Source organism: Hetaerina americana, unplaced genomic scaffold, assembly GCF_022747635.1.
Source record: "Hetaerina americana unplaced genomic scaffold, ioHetAmer1.1.p SCAF_3, whole genome shotgun sequence".
In the NCBI taxonomy this organism is placed as follows: Eukaryota; Metazoa; Arthropoda; class Insecta; order Odonata; family Calopterygidae; genus Hetaerina; species Hetaerina americana.
Window position 1 is genome coordinate 32,597,288 of NW_027286874.1, and position 15,550 is coordinate 32,612,837.

The 15,550-nt window shown below is 35.1% G+C and overlaps 1 protein-coding gene across 1 annotated transcript in view; it reads right to left on the bottom strand.

Moving 5' to 3' along the window:
* The window catches only part of LOC139689986 (C3 and PZP-like alpha-2-macroglobulin domain-containing protein 8), a 224,310-nt gene that overhangs the window by 8,726 nt on the left and 200,034 nt on the right, over window positions 1-15,550 (bottom strand). The window contains exons 19-20 of the mRNA XM_071587150.1: window positions 14,107-14,237; window positions 7,910-8,337 (exon numbers count right to left, since the gene is read on the bottom strand). Coding sequence (XP_071443251.1) covers window positions 7,910-8,337; window positions 14,107-14,237 — 559 coding nt within the window. The remainder of the gene's footprint in view (window positions 1-7,909; window positions 8,338-14,106; window positions 14,238-15,550) is intronic.

The following is a 15,550-nucleotide window of genomic DNA, read 5'->3' on the forward strand; positions in this document are numbered from 1 at the left end:
TCCACCTATATTTGACTCAAAATCGTGGGTTAGAGATCAAATCCGTGAGTTTCTCACCACTGTGTTTTTTGAAGGCTCTTTTTAAACACCAATGGATGCTTATATTAATGCCTCAAGGTAAAGAGTTTCTCTGCTCATATACAAGCCATTATTAGTGGAAGATATAATATCAGTTTTTGTTCTGTATCCAAGGTATTTTCCTATTTTTATACTTATTAAGACAAGAAATTAGGTTACCGATAACTTTATTTCACTCTTTTATAATGAGAGGTATAACAATAAAAGTGTAGCTGTAGAAATCTGAAAATGGTCAAAATAGAAAACAAAATCGGATATAAACGGAAATTGTTTACTACTCAAGCACGGTGGACAAACAATTCATGCTACTGTATGGCGCAACAGATAATATTAATCTTGAGTACATAAATGCAATTAAATTACTTACGGCGATATAGGCTTGGGATTAATAGAAAATTACAATTTCGGGAACACCTGAAATTAATTAACGTAACTTGCAGAGGAGAACATATAAGGCGTATTTAAATTGATTGAGGTTTGCATGGATAAGGAAAAAGAGGATTATTTCAAATATAAATGCTTTAGAGACGCAAAAATTAAGTTTAAATGATAATTTCATATTAAATTTTGTAGAGAAATGCCTAAGTTCTGTAGGTTTATTGGTAAAAAAATGAAATTTAATGAGATTTTTTTACAATCAGATCAACTACGAGACGGAAAGGATTACCGCCGAAACAAGGTGAAGGAACAAGAAAAGTAGCATGATTGAAAGAATTAAAGCCGTAGGGGTGCGCGTCGGATATATAGCAGAAAGAGAGGGGAAAGCAGCTAGTCAAACCTGAGAAATGGGAATGACGTGGGATACTGGAACTAGTGGAAAGAACGGGAAAAGGTGAGGGTGAGGAGTGCTAAGAATTAACGTGTTGGATGAAACTGATGAAATTTATGTAATTAAAAGAGGTGGAAGGTGACGAGGTGTTACGAGGCAGAACTTTTTGGACGTGAAGGGATGGAAAAGGTCCGAGGGAGGGGGCCAGAGGAATATAAATTTTCGGGAGGGGGAGAAGAGAAGGATAGTTTGAAGAGAGTGTGGGAGTAGTACTGGGTGAAATTATCCATCCGGGAGAAGAACGTGGGTTGTTGTGGCGGGCAGGGAGGAAATGAGGGCCTGGGTAGGAAAGGGGAGTGGAGTGAGTTATACGGGAGCGGACAAAAGCCGCCCGGTGGGGGAAAGGCAGGAACGGGGGGCACGCGAAGGTAATGGCTAGGCTGGGAAAAGGGAGTCGCAGAAAAAACGGCAATCGAAGCTGCGGTGGGCGCGTAGCATGTCAAAGTTCGAGAGGGTAGGAGGAGGATGCGGGAGGAATATTGGAGGGGCGAAGGTGGGGAGGACTGTGGTAGGTGTAGGGTAGATTGGGAGTGCGGGAGCCGTTGAGGGTGGCAAACTTGGTGGTTGCATATCCACCATGTGAATAGCGATGGGGGGTGAGTAGCATGGCAGTAGGGGTGCGGTTTATGAGTCGAGGGTGAGTAAGAGCGCTGCGTGGTGGGGGGTATCCGGGAGGACGCAGTTAGTGAGGGGGTGGTTTTAGCCGACGATGTCTGGGGTCGCGTGAGGCAGGTAAGTGATTCGCACCCACGCTCCGACTTGTTACGTCGGAAATTTCTGTGAAGTGGAACTGCGACGGATTGTATCTCACTATGAATCGGGTGCAAGGTTATTTCCGTGTAGTGGGCCACAAGCTGCTCCATTTATACGGTGATGATTATTTTTAATTATTTGACCGAAAATAATCACGGAGACAGTTAAGCTCGTAAATATATTTCAATTTGGACTACGGAAAATAATTTAACCACAGTAAACCGCTGATTTATGCCTTACCCTTCATTAAAAGTGGGTGAAAACCGGCAGCGGGTTGGGTACTCTTGATAGTATGTACGTTTTAGAGGAATTACTTTTTTCATAAGTACCCGTTTAGTTTTATGCTTTATGTCAGCTTCGAACAAAAACGTCATGGTCTCCAACCAATTTATTAAATAAATAAAATCCCCATATCTCATGGGATTTTATAAAATATTGAGTGCGTGAGGTCATTCATGATTCATCTCCCAGAGTTCTGACGTCACTGCGGCTTATTTTGTCACAGTAATGCACGGGTTTGTTGAAAGAGAAGGGGGTGAGGGAGACAGTCGGGGACAAACAGTCGGCGGCTCTACTGAATTTTCGCCGTTGTCCGTGGGCGTCGGGAAAGCAGGGAGTGGAAATCATATTTCGGATGTGGAATTAAACGGAACCGTTTCTATTCCATCAAATAGTTACGGATTTCGTCATTATGAGCACGTTGGCAAGGCCATCTCTGAGGAAAAATCTGTTTTAGGTCCCACACGAGAAGAAGATACTTCTTTAAGGGGCGTTTATGGTGTCAGATTTTCTCTGTTTCCATTTATGCTTATAATTTCCATTTATCCTGCCCATTACATTGCTAGTGCGCTTTTGGGAAAGTTATTATTTACGAAATATTTATTCAAAATGGCATTCGCCAAACCTATATTCTCCATGAATACGTAGAAAGGAGAGATATTATAAATATATTAAATGATTAAAGTCTGGCCCCAACGTATGAATCAGAAGAAATTTAAAAGCTAACCGGTGTATTCTATAGAAATAATACTCTTGTATCTTCTGTTAGGCAAAAATCAAATTTCCATTTTTTAAACATTATCGTTGTAAGGATCCAAATGAATCACAAATGGTAAATGGGTGAAAGATGGGTAAATATGCTAGGAGATTTTAGCTATAAGGCGACGTGTTTATTTCATTACGAGGGTAAGGAATTGAACAAAAGGGCCATAGCTACTACTATGCCTTCAGAGGGAGTTGGGAGTTGAATGTCGGTTGCCAAAGTTAGAAGGTGGTAAGGAGTGTGGTAACCGTTTCTAAGTTATCAAAGTAGGCAGTGCCTCAACGAAGTTCTTAACATCTGATTTTGATTGAAATTTGAATTGGCCTTTGAAGAAAACGTCTTGGGTAATTATGAAACACTTAATAATGATATAGGAGTAGAATACGATTTTATGAAGTTGGGTGTAACTTCTAGCAGTTTGACACCTCGTCTTAGCTGTTGCCACGCGTTTATGATAAATTTATTTTATTTTCTGGCGTATACACTGTTTTGTGATGCATTGTTCGTTTATCTTAAAATCATTTTGGTTTTAGGCTCCATGTTGTCAGTGGTAATGAAAAGAAGACATTGAAAATGAAAATGTATCACGCGCAAGGCTGCGTGATTATGCGAACATTTTGGAGTTGATTGGACAAAGACATTTAATTGATAAAATTTGGCTTAATATAAATAATCAGCAAATGCATTATCTCGCATTGGATTGGATCCGCAAAATTTTAAATCAAAATATCTTTTCTATCGTTCAAGATATCACCCATTTTAACTTTCATGAGAAACCACTCTTTTTAAGTTAATTAATCTTTAATTGACAGAAACGCAGACGTAAAGAGTGATTTCACGGTTAAGTCTACTTCATTCAAAGAATGTAATGTTTCATTTAACAAAAAGTTGATTTTATATATTATGTAAATGAAGTTAATATTGTCATTAAATCCTTTGGCCTCGCAGATGATATAATAATCTATAAATTCAGGAGGAGATATTTTTTCGTTCTAATCGCTGATATATTGAGCACACAGATTGTCAAAGAATATTCATTTATGGCACATTGTATAGCAATAGCCCATGCGTCAAATTTTGGTTAAAGTAAGTTCGTTAATTTATCAGAATAATTAGAATATGATGGTTTTGTGTATTGCATTATATGCTTCCTTTCTTTCATAATAATGAGTTTTTATTTTATTTTAAGGTCTGTGAAAGCTAATTAGATACATTTCAGACCATAAAATTGCTACTATGCCACGTTAACTATTAACGCTTGATGAAATTGTCATTGCTACTGGCTCCTGATTTCGGCACCATTTTCTCTCGAATGTTATATTAGTATGAGAAGTGGCACATTTTTTGCCACATCGGCTTGTTTCCATGTGTATCTGTCGTTATTTATAGGTTGATTGATTTCCTGTTCCTTCCATAAAAGCAGCTCACGTACAAGTCCACGGATTCCTTGTTGACAACCCGCATGCGAACGATTTTGGTTGAAATTCATGGTGAATTTAATCGGAAAATTGGTGGTTATTCGAGAGATTTATTATTGATGTGCCGTATTATTACAGTTGAAGGTTGATCATAATACATAAAAGCAGATAAAACGACTTATAGCTAATTTAGTACCCGTGGGACGCTTTTGATTTGCATATTACAATGTGAGATTTAGTCAATTAAAATGTTTAGGTTTTATTGTTATACTGCTTACTTTTAATGTCAGCAAGCTTCATCTTTGACAATAATGTTAGTAGTGTCTTAAATTACGTTGAATTCGATTTATAATACTTGTAATATTGCAGCTCCTCGTAAACGTGGTTGCCATATTAATCGTAATAAGGATGGATACCAAGGAGAACGTGATAACAAATATATATATATATATATATATATATATATATATATATATATATATATATATATATATATATAATATATATAATAATTTCAGCAAATGGCCTTCACGACTCTTTGAGAAATATTTTATGAAAATGATAAGTTAAGAATATTCTCTAATATGTAGGAAATAATACGAATTTACTGTTCATTCCGTCAATACTATGCCCACTGAGGATCAAACCGTGATAATCATGTAAATTTTTTATATTCAAGCCTTGTTATAAACAGCTTGTATGATGTAAAAACATTCGATGCACAAATAAATAGTTTAAATACAGTCTTTAAATAAAACATCGCATCATGAAAATTTTTCCAAAATATGAGCCCAAAAAGATTCTTTTATAAGAATATGTAAATTTTTCAAGAATTAAAAACTAGTTTTCATGGTTAGATAAATGATATAAATTATAAAATTTTTAAAAAACGATCGAAATCAATGGCATTGAAATAGTTCTGGTAATTTGCGGAATTGAAGTATTGTGGTAATTTATGGGATTCAAGTACTGCGGCCTGGAATATTGAAGGAAAATAATTTATTCAGCATTAAGTATTATCGCATCAAGCTTCTGGAAATAAATAACCAATGGTTATCATGGGAAACCAAGTTCGTTTTATTATTTATCATATATAAAAGTCTAATCTAATTATTAAATGTTGGATTATGTGATGATACATCGTTGAAAGTATCGCATTTATCATTATTTCTTGGAACTAAAAAACTGAATGGTTTCAGTCACCTGTAAATAGCATTAGTTATAATAAATTTAATTAAATTCGTAAAGTGCCAATATTGTATAATGTAGAGTATTTCGAATCACATATTGAGGACAAAGATATTCAATTAATTATGAGAAGAACTACATGCTCTCGTTTCCTCATATGCAAATATTGATGTTTAGATTCAAATTTAAATATTTTGTTCTGGCATTGGCCTAGTCATTTATGTCGAATATCTTCCCCTAACTCCATTGAATCAAAAGTCTTCTTCTATATACCTTGGGAATTACAACTTAAAGAACTCTTGACTTCACAACGATAACGGAGTATTTCATATATTGCACACGAACAAAGGGTAAAAACGCTGAGCCATAAAGGTGGGCGTAGGGAGATAATCAAAGTTGGGTGATGCAAGAGTGAGTACCGAGGAGCGTGCATTGCCGCGTCGCCGAGTCCCAATATATTGGCGTGGTCACCGTTCATTGAACTCCACCCTTAGATCACGGTTGGTCTAACTTGCAGTATTTAGGTTAAATGGTTTTGGCTATAAAAGTAGAAGCAGTGGCTGAAGGAGGCTTGAGATGGGTTTTTATTTTTCTTGGAAATTCCACAAATCAGACAACTCCCTGAGTTTATCATAAAAACTCAGGTGGATTCCGGTATGATATCCATTGAATTTCTAACGTATAGTGAAGTTGAGAGAATGAATGGGAGTCGAATCACGAAGGAGATTTATGAGAGTGAATGTTTTTTGGAGGAAAGACTAGACTGAGAAAGTCATGGTTGAATAAAGTGGAAGAAAATCTCTCTAGAGAAAGAATATTAGAAGGCTGAATTGCAGAAGAACCTGCATTAAAAATATGTATGAACAAGACAGAGGTAAAAGATGCATGCAATCAATAGGTATTATGAAAAAAACAAAAGGATAAAGCTCCCTTTTTGTAACACAATATATAGTTTCTCTTTAGTGCCATTCTTGAAAGGAACGGCGTTAAGGGTGTGTTTGCAAGTAAGAAACAACAATCCTCAATCTCTTGCCTGATAACACTATTTTGTATCAAATAAGTTAAAAACCGTAGAAAAGTTAAAATATTTAAAATTGAGCAAGAAATTAATATTATGAATCGATATTGTCATATGAATGCGTTTGCAAAGCAAATTAACGTGGCACCAACCCGTTAAGAAACAACGTGAGATTGAGTTTTAATGATTATTTTCCAATAAATAAACTACTCAAGAAATATTTCTGTTTGTGACGAATTTGAAACTTTTTAGTCATATAAAATTTTAGAACAAAGACAAAAAGATATTACAAAGAAAGGATGCCCGATATGCACTGGGGAAGCATAGGAGGATGGATAGTGTGTCTGACATGCTAAAAACGCTGGGCTGGGAACCTATACAAACTAGAAAAAAATAAGCAGACTTTGTGGAATGTTCCGCATTCCTAAGGGGGTAGAAAGCTTGGGCAGATCTTAGGAAAGAGGCGAGGAACCCAAATTTTATAGGAAGAAATTACCACAAATTCAAAGTAAAATGCCGGGCACAAAGCGCGAATAAAAGTTTTCTTTTCTAAATTAAACAATTCTTGATTGGAACACCTTACCAGTAAAACTATTCGAGCCCTTTCCTAGCAGAGGGCATACTTTTAAGAAAAGATGTAGGGAAAATATGTAATAATTCGATTAATGTGTGGTGTAAAATTATATGTAACAGCTTATTTTTTTAAAATTTATCTTTATTTTCTTGCTGATTGATTGATGTTAATGAGATGGGGATTTTCTTGCTTTATGAAAGAGATTTGTGTTTTGAAGTTTCCTTTAAGTGTACTTTAGTTTTACTGACTGATTTTATCTATTAACTTATGTGATTACTTGGGACTTGTGTGCCACCTGACATTGTCTATCAGCACATGAGTATTAAATAAATAAATAAATGTGACTGTAAAAATAACTTAAGACATCAGTATGGATAGAATTAATATAATATTGTTGCCATGTCAACTAATTTACTCATTTTATTTAATCAACACAATTTCGATGTTTCAGCAGAAACAAAAATCATGGTTACATATAAAAATGTTAATTTTATAATCTTAATTAAGATCTTCAAATGCCCTGTATTTTGGCGTTAGGAGAACCTTTAATTAAAGGGAAGAGAGAGATAATTTGCTAATCCATAATTAAATTCATGATTAACACCTCAGCGATGCGATATTAAAAATTTAAGAAATGTGGAATGCCGCAGGTCCCAGAAAATTAGTTCATGATGTGATTTTTCAAAGGATGAAAATCCGTTGAAATCATATTACAATACCGTGAAAAATTACAGAGATCACTACAAGTGTACAAGTTCACGGAATTAGGGGAATGCGCAGTAGAGATTAGGCTTTCATAATAATAGTATCATATACTTGCGTTGTAAAGGTGGGTCCAATTTCTTGGGACCTGTTTTTCAGGGATTCGGCCATGCTTTCGTTAACTATACGGGGAATGGACTCATTTCACCAAAATCGGAGACCATTTTATTTTATGTAGTTATATTGCAAGTGAATGCAGCTGGAACTATTTTCTGTTCACTTGGCAGTGGTTATTTCTCTCACTTACCTGAAACACGCCCGAACTTGGATTACTGGCAGCTTCCCCTGGAGCTCATCAATGGAATTGGGTCTCGGGTCCTCTTCCACCTCCACCCGCGCCCACAATTTGAGCGGGGGCAAGCGGGGAGTGGGCGCCGGGGGCGCGTAGGTTGAGTAGGTGACCCGCCCACTCACGCTAGCACAACCGGCGCCGGTGGCGTAGATGAATACCTTGGTGGGGAGACTGGGAAGGTGGAGAAGGTGGGCGCGGGGACGAGAGGGTGATCGGGGTGGCGGAGAAGGGCGAAGGCGAGTCTTCGGGGGTGGCGACGGCCCCAGCTCGATGGTGTCGGTCAGCTCCATGCCGGACGTGGCCAGTGAGACGGTGAGGGAACGGTGTGAGTCCGCCGCCAGGGTGGCGAACGAGAGGAAAGCCCTCGCGGATGGGTAGACCAACTTCCAAGGGAAAAGATAGGAGAGAAAGGGGATGCGTGCTTGAACGTTTCGCTTAGTAAATATTTCGATTATTCTTTAGTATGGAAATAAGTTTTCAGTAAATGAACAATATAATTCAAATTTTAAGTCAACTGGAAACTTTATTTCAGTTTCTAAATGCAAACAGCAAACTTCACAAAATAAATCCGAATTAAGTTAAAGAACAACTATCCTGTTTTTTCTCCTCTGATTTTAACTACCATTAATTTAATGTAACTTTAATATGCCTTACACTGAAGAACTGTTTTCTTTTTCAGTTTATAATTTTTCTTTGTTATAATTTTGAAATTTAATGGGGAATGAAATATCACTGTTAAAGAGAGGAAATCAACCGTCGTCTGAAATTTACATTTACCAGTACCGTCATTCCAATATTTCGTGAAAACATAACTTACCCAATAACGGTTTCAAGTAAATATAAGTACCCATTTTTTATCGTGAATAGTTTTAGCTGATAAATAATTATTATTTATTTTATTAATTTTTCATTAATCGGTTGTTTCTTCAGGCATTGGTCACCGAATACCAGTAATAACTGTAACAAAGCAAAGTTCAAATGTAATCCTTATTTAGATGAAGTTTTAGATATGAGCCAGATATTGTACAGTGTGATAATACATATATTTACAGAATCCATTTTTTTGTTTAAATAAAATTATTATGAGCATTTCCTAGTAGCGATTATTTCTTTTCGTGTTTCCTCTCTGCGAATTGTAGTTACAATAGTTATGTATGATTGAGTAATAAAATCAATTATTCGATTGCCGAAATGCCAAATAAAGTTGTATAAGATACAAAAACATTAAATTGTATCACGTCAATTTTAAGAAACTGCTTTAGATGCTGCGACAGTTATTTTTAACGCAGTCATACGATAAATGTGCTTTACAATGCAACAATTTCAGAGTGTTAAAATCATTCGCCTTGACCAGCATTTCAATCTGAGGTATCCGGGTTTGAATTCCGGTCAAGGCGAAAGATTTTTACACTCTGCAATTGTTTTCTCAATTTTAGGCTAAATTAAGTTTTATTTTCTCGGATAAATAATTACTTATTTCGTCGCAGGTCAATTTATAAAACTTGAATTAAATATTAAACAAAAGTTCACTGCTATTCCTAACCAGATAGTTCCTTTTAAGTTCGTCTTTCGCTAATGATAGAAGATGATACGTTATTAGTACGACCATGGTATTCAAAATTTAAAAAAGCAATAACGACCATTCGTTAATTTTTTTATAGAAGCAGGTAAGAGCAGACAAAACTGAATAATCCGGATATTGGCAAAGGGTGTTTTGAGTGTGTATGGCAGATAAGGGCTGAAAAATATCAGGAACGAGAGATTAAAATGGGGAGGGAAGGAAGACCTAATAAGATAATGCTACGTAAACTTGCAAGAGATAAAGCCCTTGGTAAGCCTGGTGAAGCTTTCAAAATATAAGTTTATTTATTCAAGTGAGAAATAAAAAATATTGTATGAGCATCAGTTGTATTTCTAGTTTTTATTTTATAATTTCGTATTGTTTTTGCTGTATAGGATATTACGCTACCATATTAGCGTATATTAAAGATTATTCTCAAAAAAATTTGAGTATAGATTCATTTCGAGACGTATAACATGACAAAAAGAAATTATTTTAAAGAAATGCACTATTTGTGGTATTTAATTGTCAATATCTTACTAAATTATATTATCTAAATGAATTAGGGCTAAAACTGATTGCAAATTTCAACATAGTACGTTCTTATAATTTCCAGGGGTAGATGTGACAAGATTAAACTTTTCGATTTTTCTATCAAATTTTTCGCATTTTACGTTTAATAAGAACAAAATTTAAGAATTTTCCAGAACTTTTCACTTAATGCTTGCTACTATTTTTTAAACTCATTTCATCGTTAAAATTGCTTACATAAGCAAGAATATTACCGCCTGAGAACGAATCAACTTTACTTACATAGTTTTCTATAGCCTTTATTAAAAAATTATTAGTTATTGTGTAAAAACTTGAACCTAAACGGTTAAAAAGTAGGTAGGTTTGTAAATTATTCGTGGATGCCTTCAAATTTAGAGCAGACTCGTAAACAATCGTTTTATAGAACGCAAATGACCTGAGCTGTCGGTTTTTCCTCCAATAACTAACATTATTCGTTCCATATCGAAGGCGGCTTTAGAAGTATGGCAAATCGGAGAGGAGAGAGTGGTGAATGAAGATTCAGGCAACAGTGAGTGTGCAGGCGGGTGATAAAAAGTTGTTATTGTCATGAGACGAGATAAAAAGAGAGAAAGGCATGTTGGGAGAAATGTGGATTATTTCGTTAATCCAAGCTATGAAAAATAAAATTTATTACTCTTTCAAGAAAATATCACAGTTTTATAAAATTAGCTGGAAATGTAAGTGGTCGCGAAGGCCTGCTATAGGGATTTCAAAACACAAATATTAGGGGTATTGTGTATTTGTATACTTTTACATTGAAATATTCGGGACAGGTATGGTTAGATATTTCGTAGTAGTAATATTATTGTATTGAAGTTTTCGGAGCAGCGTATGTGTCAGTTTGTCTGCGTGGGTGTGTGTATGTACGTATGTATATATGTATATGTGTATGTATATTTATATATGACCTTTTGGCCTTTGTTTTAAATAGACCTTGTAGTATAGTCTTTCTAATAGTATGCAGTAGCATTTGAAATAAAAATAGTCCACACAGAGCGTCAACATTTTACCGATTTTGTAAAAACATATAGAAAAAAAGTTACTAAGAAAAATTCCTTGAATTTGTAGAAATGATGTGCATGTTTTCAATTCTTCTGAATTTAACCGTCAAGAAATATTAATACTCCTTTTGGAAGAAACAAACGTATCAATGCCAATGCCATACTCTCCGATTTCTCATTAAATGAAAGAGAAAGACATTCGGTTCACTTTTTGTCTCTTCCATTGCTGGCGGATATAAATATATAAGAGTTATTATGAGAGGAGGAAAAGAGATACCACTGATTAAATCCAAGTTATTTTGCAACTTTGAAATTAAAACATTCTCAAAACCTGTGGAGACTTTGCGCATTGTCCTCATCATGCACGAAAGATTAAGCGGCGTATTTGGGTGTGATGAGTTTTTTCCGATTGTAAATCCAGAGACCCTCATCATCTTCCAAACCCACGTCCTTGTTAACGCGTTCTGATATCTTATATCTCCTTATCTCTCTTCTTTCAAACTCTTAACACTGTCTCCCTCACACAAACATAATCCCATTTGAACTCCTTGTTAGTCAGCGCAGCAGAGCTTGCAATTTCCTGCTCTGAATACCCTACGCCGTCTATTTCTGCTCGTTGTCATTTTGGAGTGTTTTAAATCTTTGTTTTTTTTCCGCTGCAGACACAAGGATTAATGTCATCGGTGACTGGAGATATAGCTTTGATATATAATCTCCAACTGTACGATATGCTCATGGTAGGTGTCATTGTGTGATCGAAAAAATTAGAAAGTCAAACAGAAAGGTATATTCAGTGACAGCCACTTCATTGAAATATGAAAGAATTTGAGTACGTTGCTGAAAATGCACACATAGGAAAGAGAAAATGTATTTTTATAATATTTTGTACAAAGAAAAAATATTGGCCTCTCGCTTGCAGCGTCGTTTTTTGATAACAGAAATCACTCTATACGGTTCACAAAAATATTTGTATATTGTTTGGAATAAAAAATCTAATATTTATGAACCTTAGGTAGATTTTATTTTCATATTATAATATGAAATTTTAGAACTAAAATCAAAACATTTTAGCTTTTCATTCAAAGTAGGTCATTCAAATGAATAATAAAGTGTAGTAGCAGAGGATTAATGCTGAACCCTATTGTCACAAAAACCTGCATCGGGTTGTTGACTGGACAAAAGTTTCATTCAGCATTGTTTTGAAATTAACATTTTATCTGAGCAACAAGAATTTCATTATCAAAATTCATGAAGTATAATTAGAGTGTGATTGTATAATTAATATTAACGCAATATATTTTATGAGGATTTTACAATATATGTTAATATTATTATAAATAATACAACTATGAGATATTTACGTAAATATAAATAAATGATTAGATAATACCGGTGGAAAATGTTGGCATGAGTTCGGCATCTGGCTACCCATTTTCATTGAAAGAGTTCGAATATACCGTTGAAATATTAAAAATATTGTTTGATATTTTTTCAGGTCATAATTTTATTTCTAATAATTTTTTAAATATTTTATATTACGACCTTCCATACATCTCCGATGCCATTTTCAAGCAGAACGATTTCATTAATGAGTATTATATTTTTACGGCCAAATACTTAGTATAACATCTGTCTGGCTTTTTGGGTTGCCAATGGTATGTAACATGAGGAGAGAAAAGGTTCGGTGCCACAGCAATCCCACCCAGAGACACTAGAACCGATATTCTTCGGGGTAATTTTGCTGTGGGGAGGAGGAATAGATATCCATAGAACCTAATTGCTATTCCCGTTGATGCGGCAATTGTACGGCGGGTTGCGGTAACAAGGATTGCACTGTGTCTGTGAATAAGGGAAGATGGAATGACGAGATGAGTGAAGTAGGACAGATTCTTCAGAAAGATACTACAATCTCTGTAGAGGGCATTTCAACAAGACAGTAGAAAGGGACAAATGATGAAAATATATTCTCTCAAAAATTTTCATTACTCATAATATTTCTCCTCAACTAGAAGTCAGTGATAATGAACGTTTCTTCAACAGCATATTTTAGAGTACTCATTAGAAGCGTAACTGAAGTAACTTCTATCTGTTAAGCAAATACTCAACAAACGATGCAGTATATATCCAATGCATTATTTTGTTCAAAAAATAAAAATTACATAAAAGAATAAAATATTAGGACTACCCATATTGAGAAGTATGGGTAGTCCATGAGTTTACTGTATGATAAAAGGAAATTATATAAAGGTAAATACGCAATAACGAGCGTAAAAGAAAATTTGACCAGGGGAGTTTAAGAAGAGACCAGGGAAAAGATGGTGGAAGGTGCCTCGGGAAGAATAGGTGAAAGAATAGGAATCAGAGGCACCTCATAGGGTGGAGCACAGGATTAGAGAATACTGCAATTTTTCCAGGAGATTAAGACAAGTGGTTTTGTGGCCTGTGGCATTAACTGTAATTCTAAACTAATGATAATATGTTAACGTTAAAGTCACGAATTTATTCAATTGGGCCAATGAAGTGTTAATAATGACATAACCCTGCACATATACGCATTAGTGTGGAAATATTTATTTATAAATACAGAAATAAATTGGAACATTTGATCTTGACGCAAGTATAATTGCATTATGCTTCTCTGGCATATTAGCATACATTTTCTTGAATAATTTTTTATCCCGTATGTTTCGTAAATTCAGTTGGCAAGATATGCAAACAAAAAGGTTCATTTGCTTCAAATGGAGAAAATTACAACTGAATATCTTTAATGCTTTGATAGAGCTAAAAATCTTTGTTATTTTTTACGCGTGATTGTCATTCAGAATATCGCAATCGCGTGTTTTGGGGGAAAATAATGCATGTTTACCTAAGACGAGACCAGTTATAATCCAAGCATTTTTATTTTGGTGATGCTTGAAAAATAATGGCTTGGCAGCATATGGACGTTGAGATTGGATGACTGTTTGACAGTGCATGTTCTCTTGTGTCACTCAAATGAGGCAAAAGTGAGTCCTTACCTCTCGATGGGTGTCGAGCAGCTGCGAGCGGTAAAACAGGAATCGAGCGACGGGTTCTGCTGATTGCAAGTCTCCCCTGGCAGTGTGTGTCCTCAAGGCAAACATTGAGGCGACGAATTCGTCGACGCTTGCTGCAAGAAAGACAAAATATGTAATTGTGCTGGTGAATATAATATGTTGAGCAGAGAAATTATGTAAATATTCGTAATATTAAGGAGATTAAATTCCATATCAATCCTTTTCCAGTATTGAGATAGGCAACATAAACCTGTCCAAAAGGAATTTGTTTAATTCTGGTTTGTGTTATTCACGGATTTGTATGTACATAAAATGCAAATATCCAAGGTGAAATCCAATTCAAGGAGTTGGATTAATTTCATGCAACATATCAGAAATAGGTGCATACATGTAAACGAGCTTTTAAATACTTATAGGATAATTCCGGATTATTATACTTACTTTTTCTATGTTTTGTCTTTATGTTTTATTATAATTATTACCATTTTAGTGTAGATGTTGAAGGCAATATTTGGTATGCTTATCGTCTCATATAGGAATAATTTTGCTTTTTAATTAATAAGAACAGGTCATAGGACAGCCCCTAGGCTATCTTGTGCTCCATCTTATATGATTATAACGATCTTCATATAATATTCAGACAGAATTATGGATTATAGACCCAAAATTTACTGCTGCTATAATTTCTGGTTATAGATTTTCATTGTAGATCAATTTTTATATTTTTTTAATAATGTAAAATTTTGGAAAATGTAATCAAAATTTGGTAATTTTCTAAAAGAAATGTTTCTTCAGAATCAAGACGAGATTCAGAGATAGCATATTACACTCCGTACGGTAATCTATATATACGTATACGACATGTTTATTTCATATTATGGGCTAAAATTTGGCCATGTCGACCAATGGTCATTTGAATGATTCTCAGTAAAAGTTGGTACAAGGGATCGAGGAGTGTTTAACTTCAGAAAAGTGTACTCGAAGAGTGTTTAAATGATTAAAAGATCAGATGGGCTTTGATCTTCGGGTCAGTTGTAATAGGGAAATGCCTCATTTATCGGATGGTTATTTTTCTCTAAACTGAAATAAATGTGACAACTAAACGCCCCCGAAAAATTTAGCCCGCGAGTATTATCCACGTGTTCACCACACCACTCAAACAGGCTAATCCGAACTTGAACGTTACCTGGTACGTGGGAACATGTGATAGATAACATCCTAGAATGATGTGACATGGTTTTCAAGTTAGTCTTGCGGATTGCGTAATGACAGGATGTACGTGACGATATCCTAGCATAATCATAATAGCGGCCGGCAATGCTAACGTAGTAGTAAAGCGGATTCTGTTAAAAAAATTCGTATCTTAATAACACTAGATTCTACTCCTACTACTCCTTTCTCGATTCTACTCTACTCCTTTCTACTT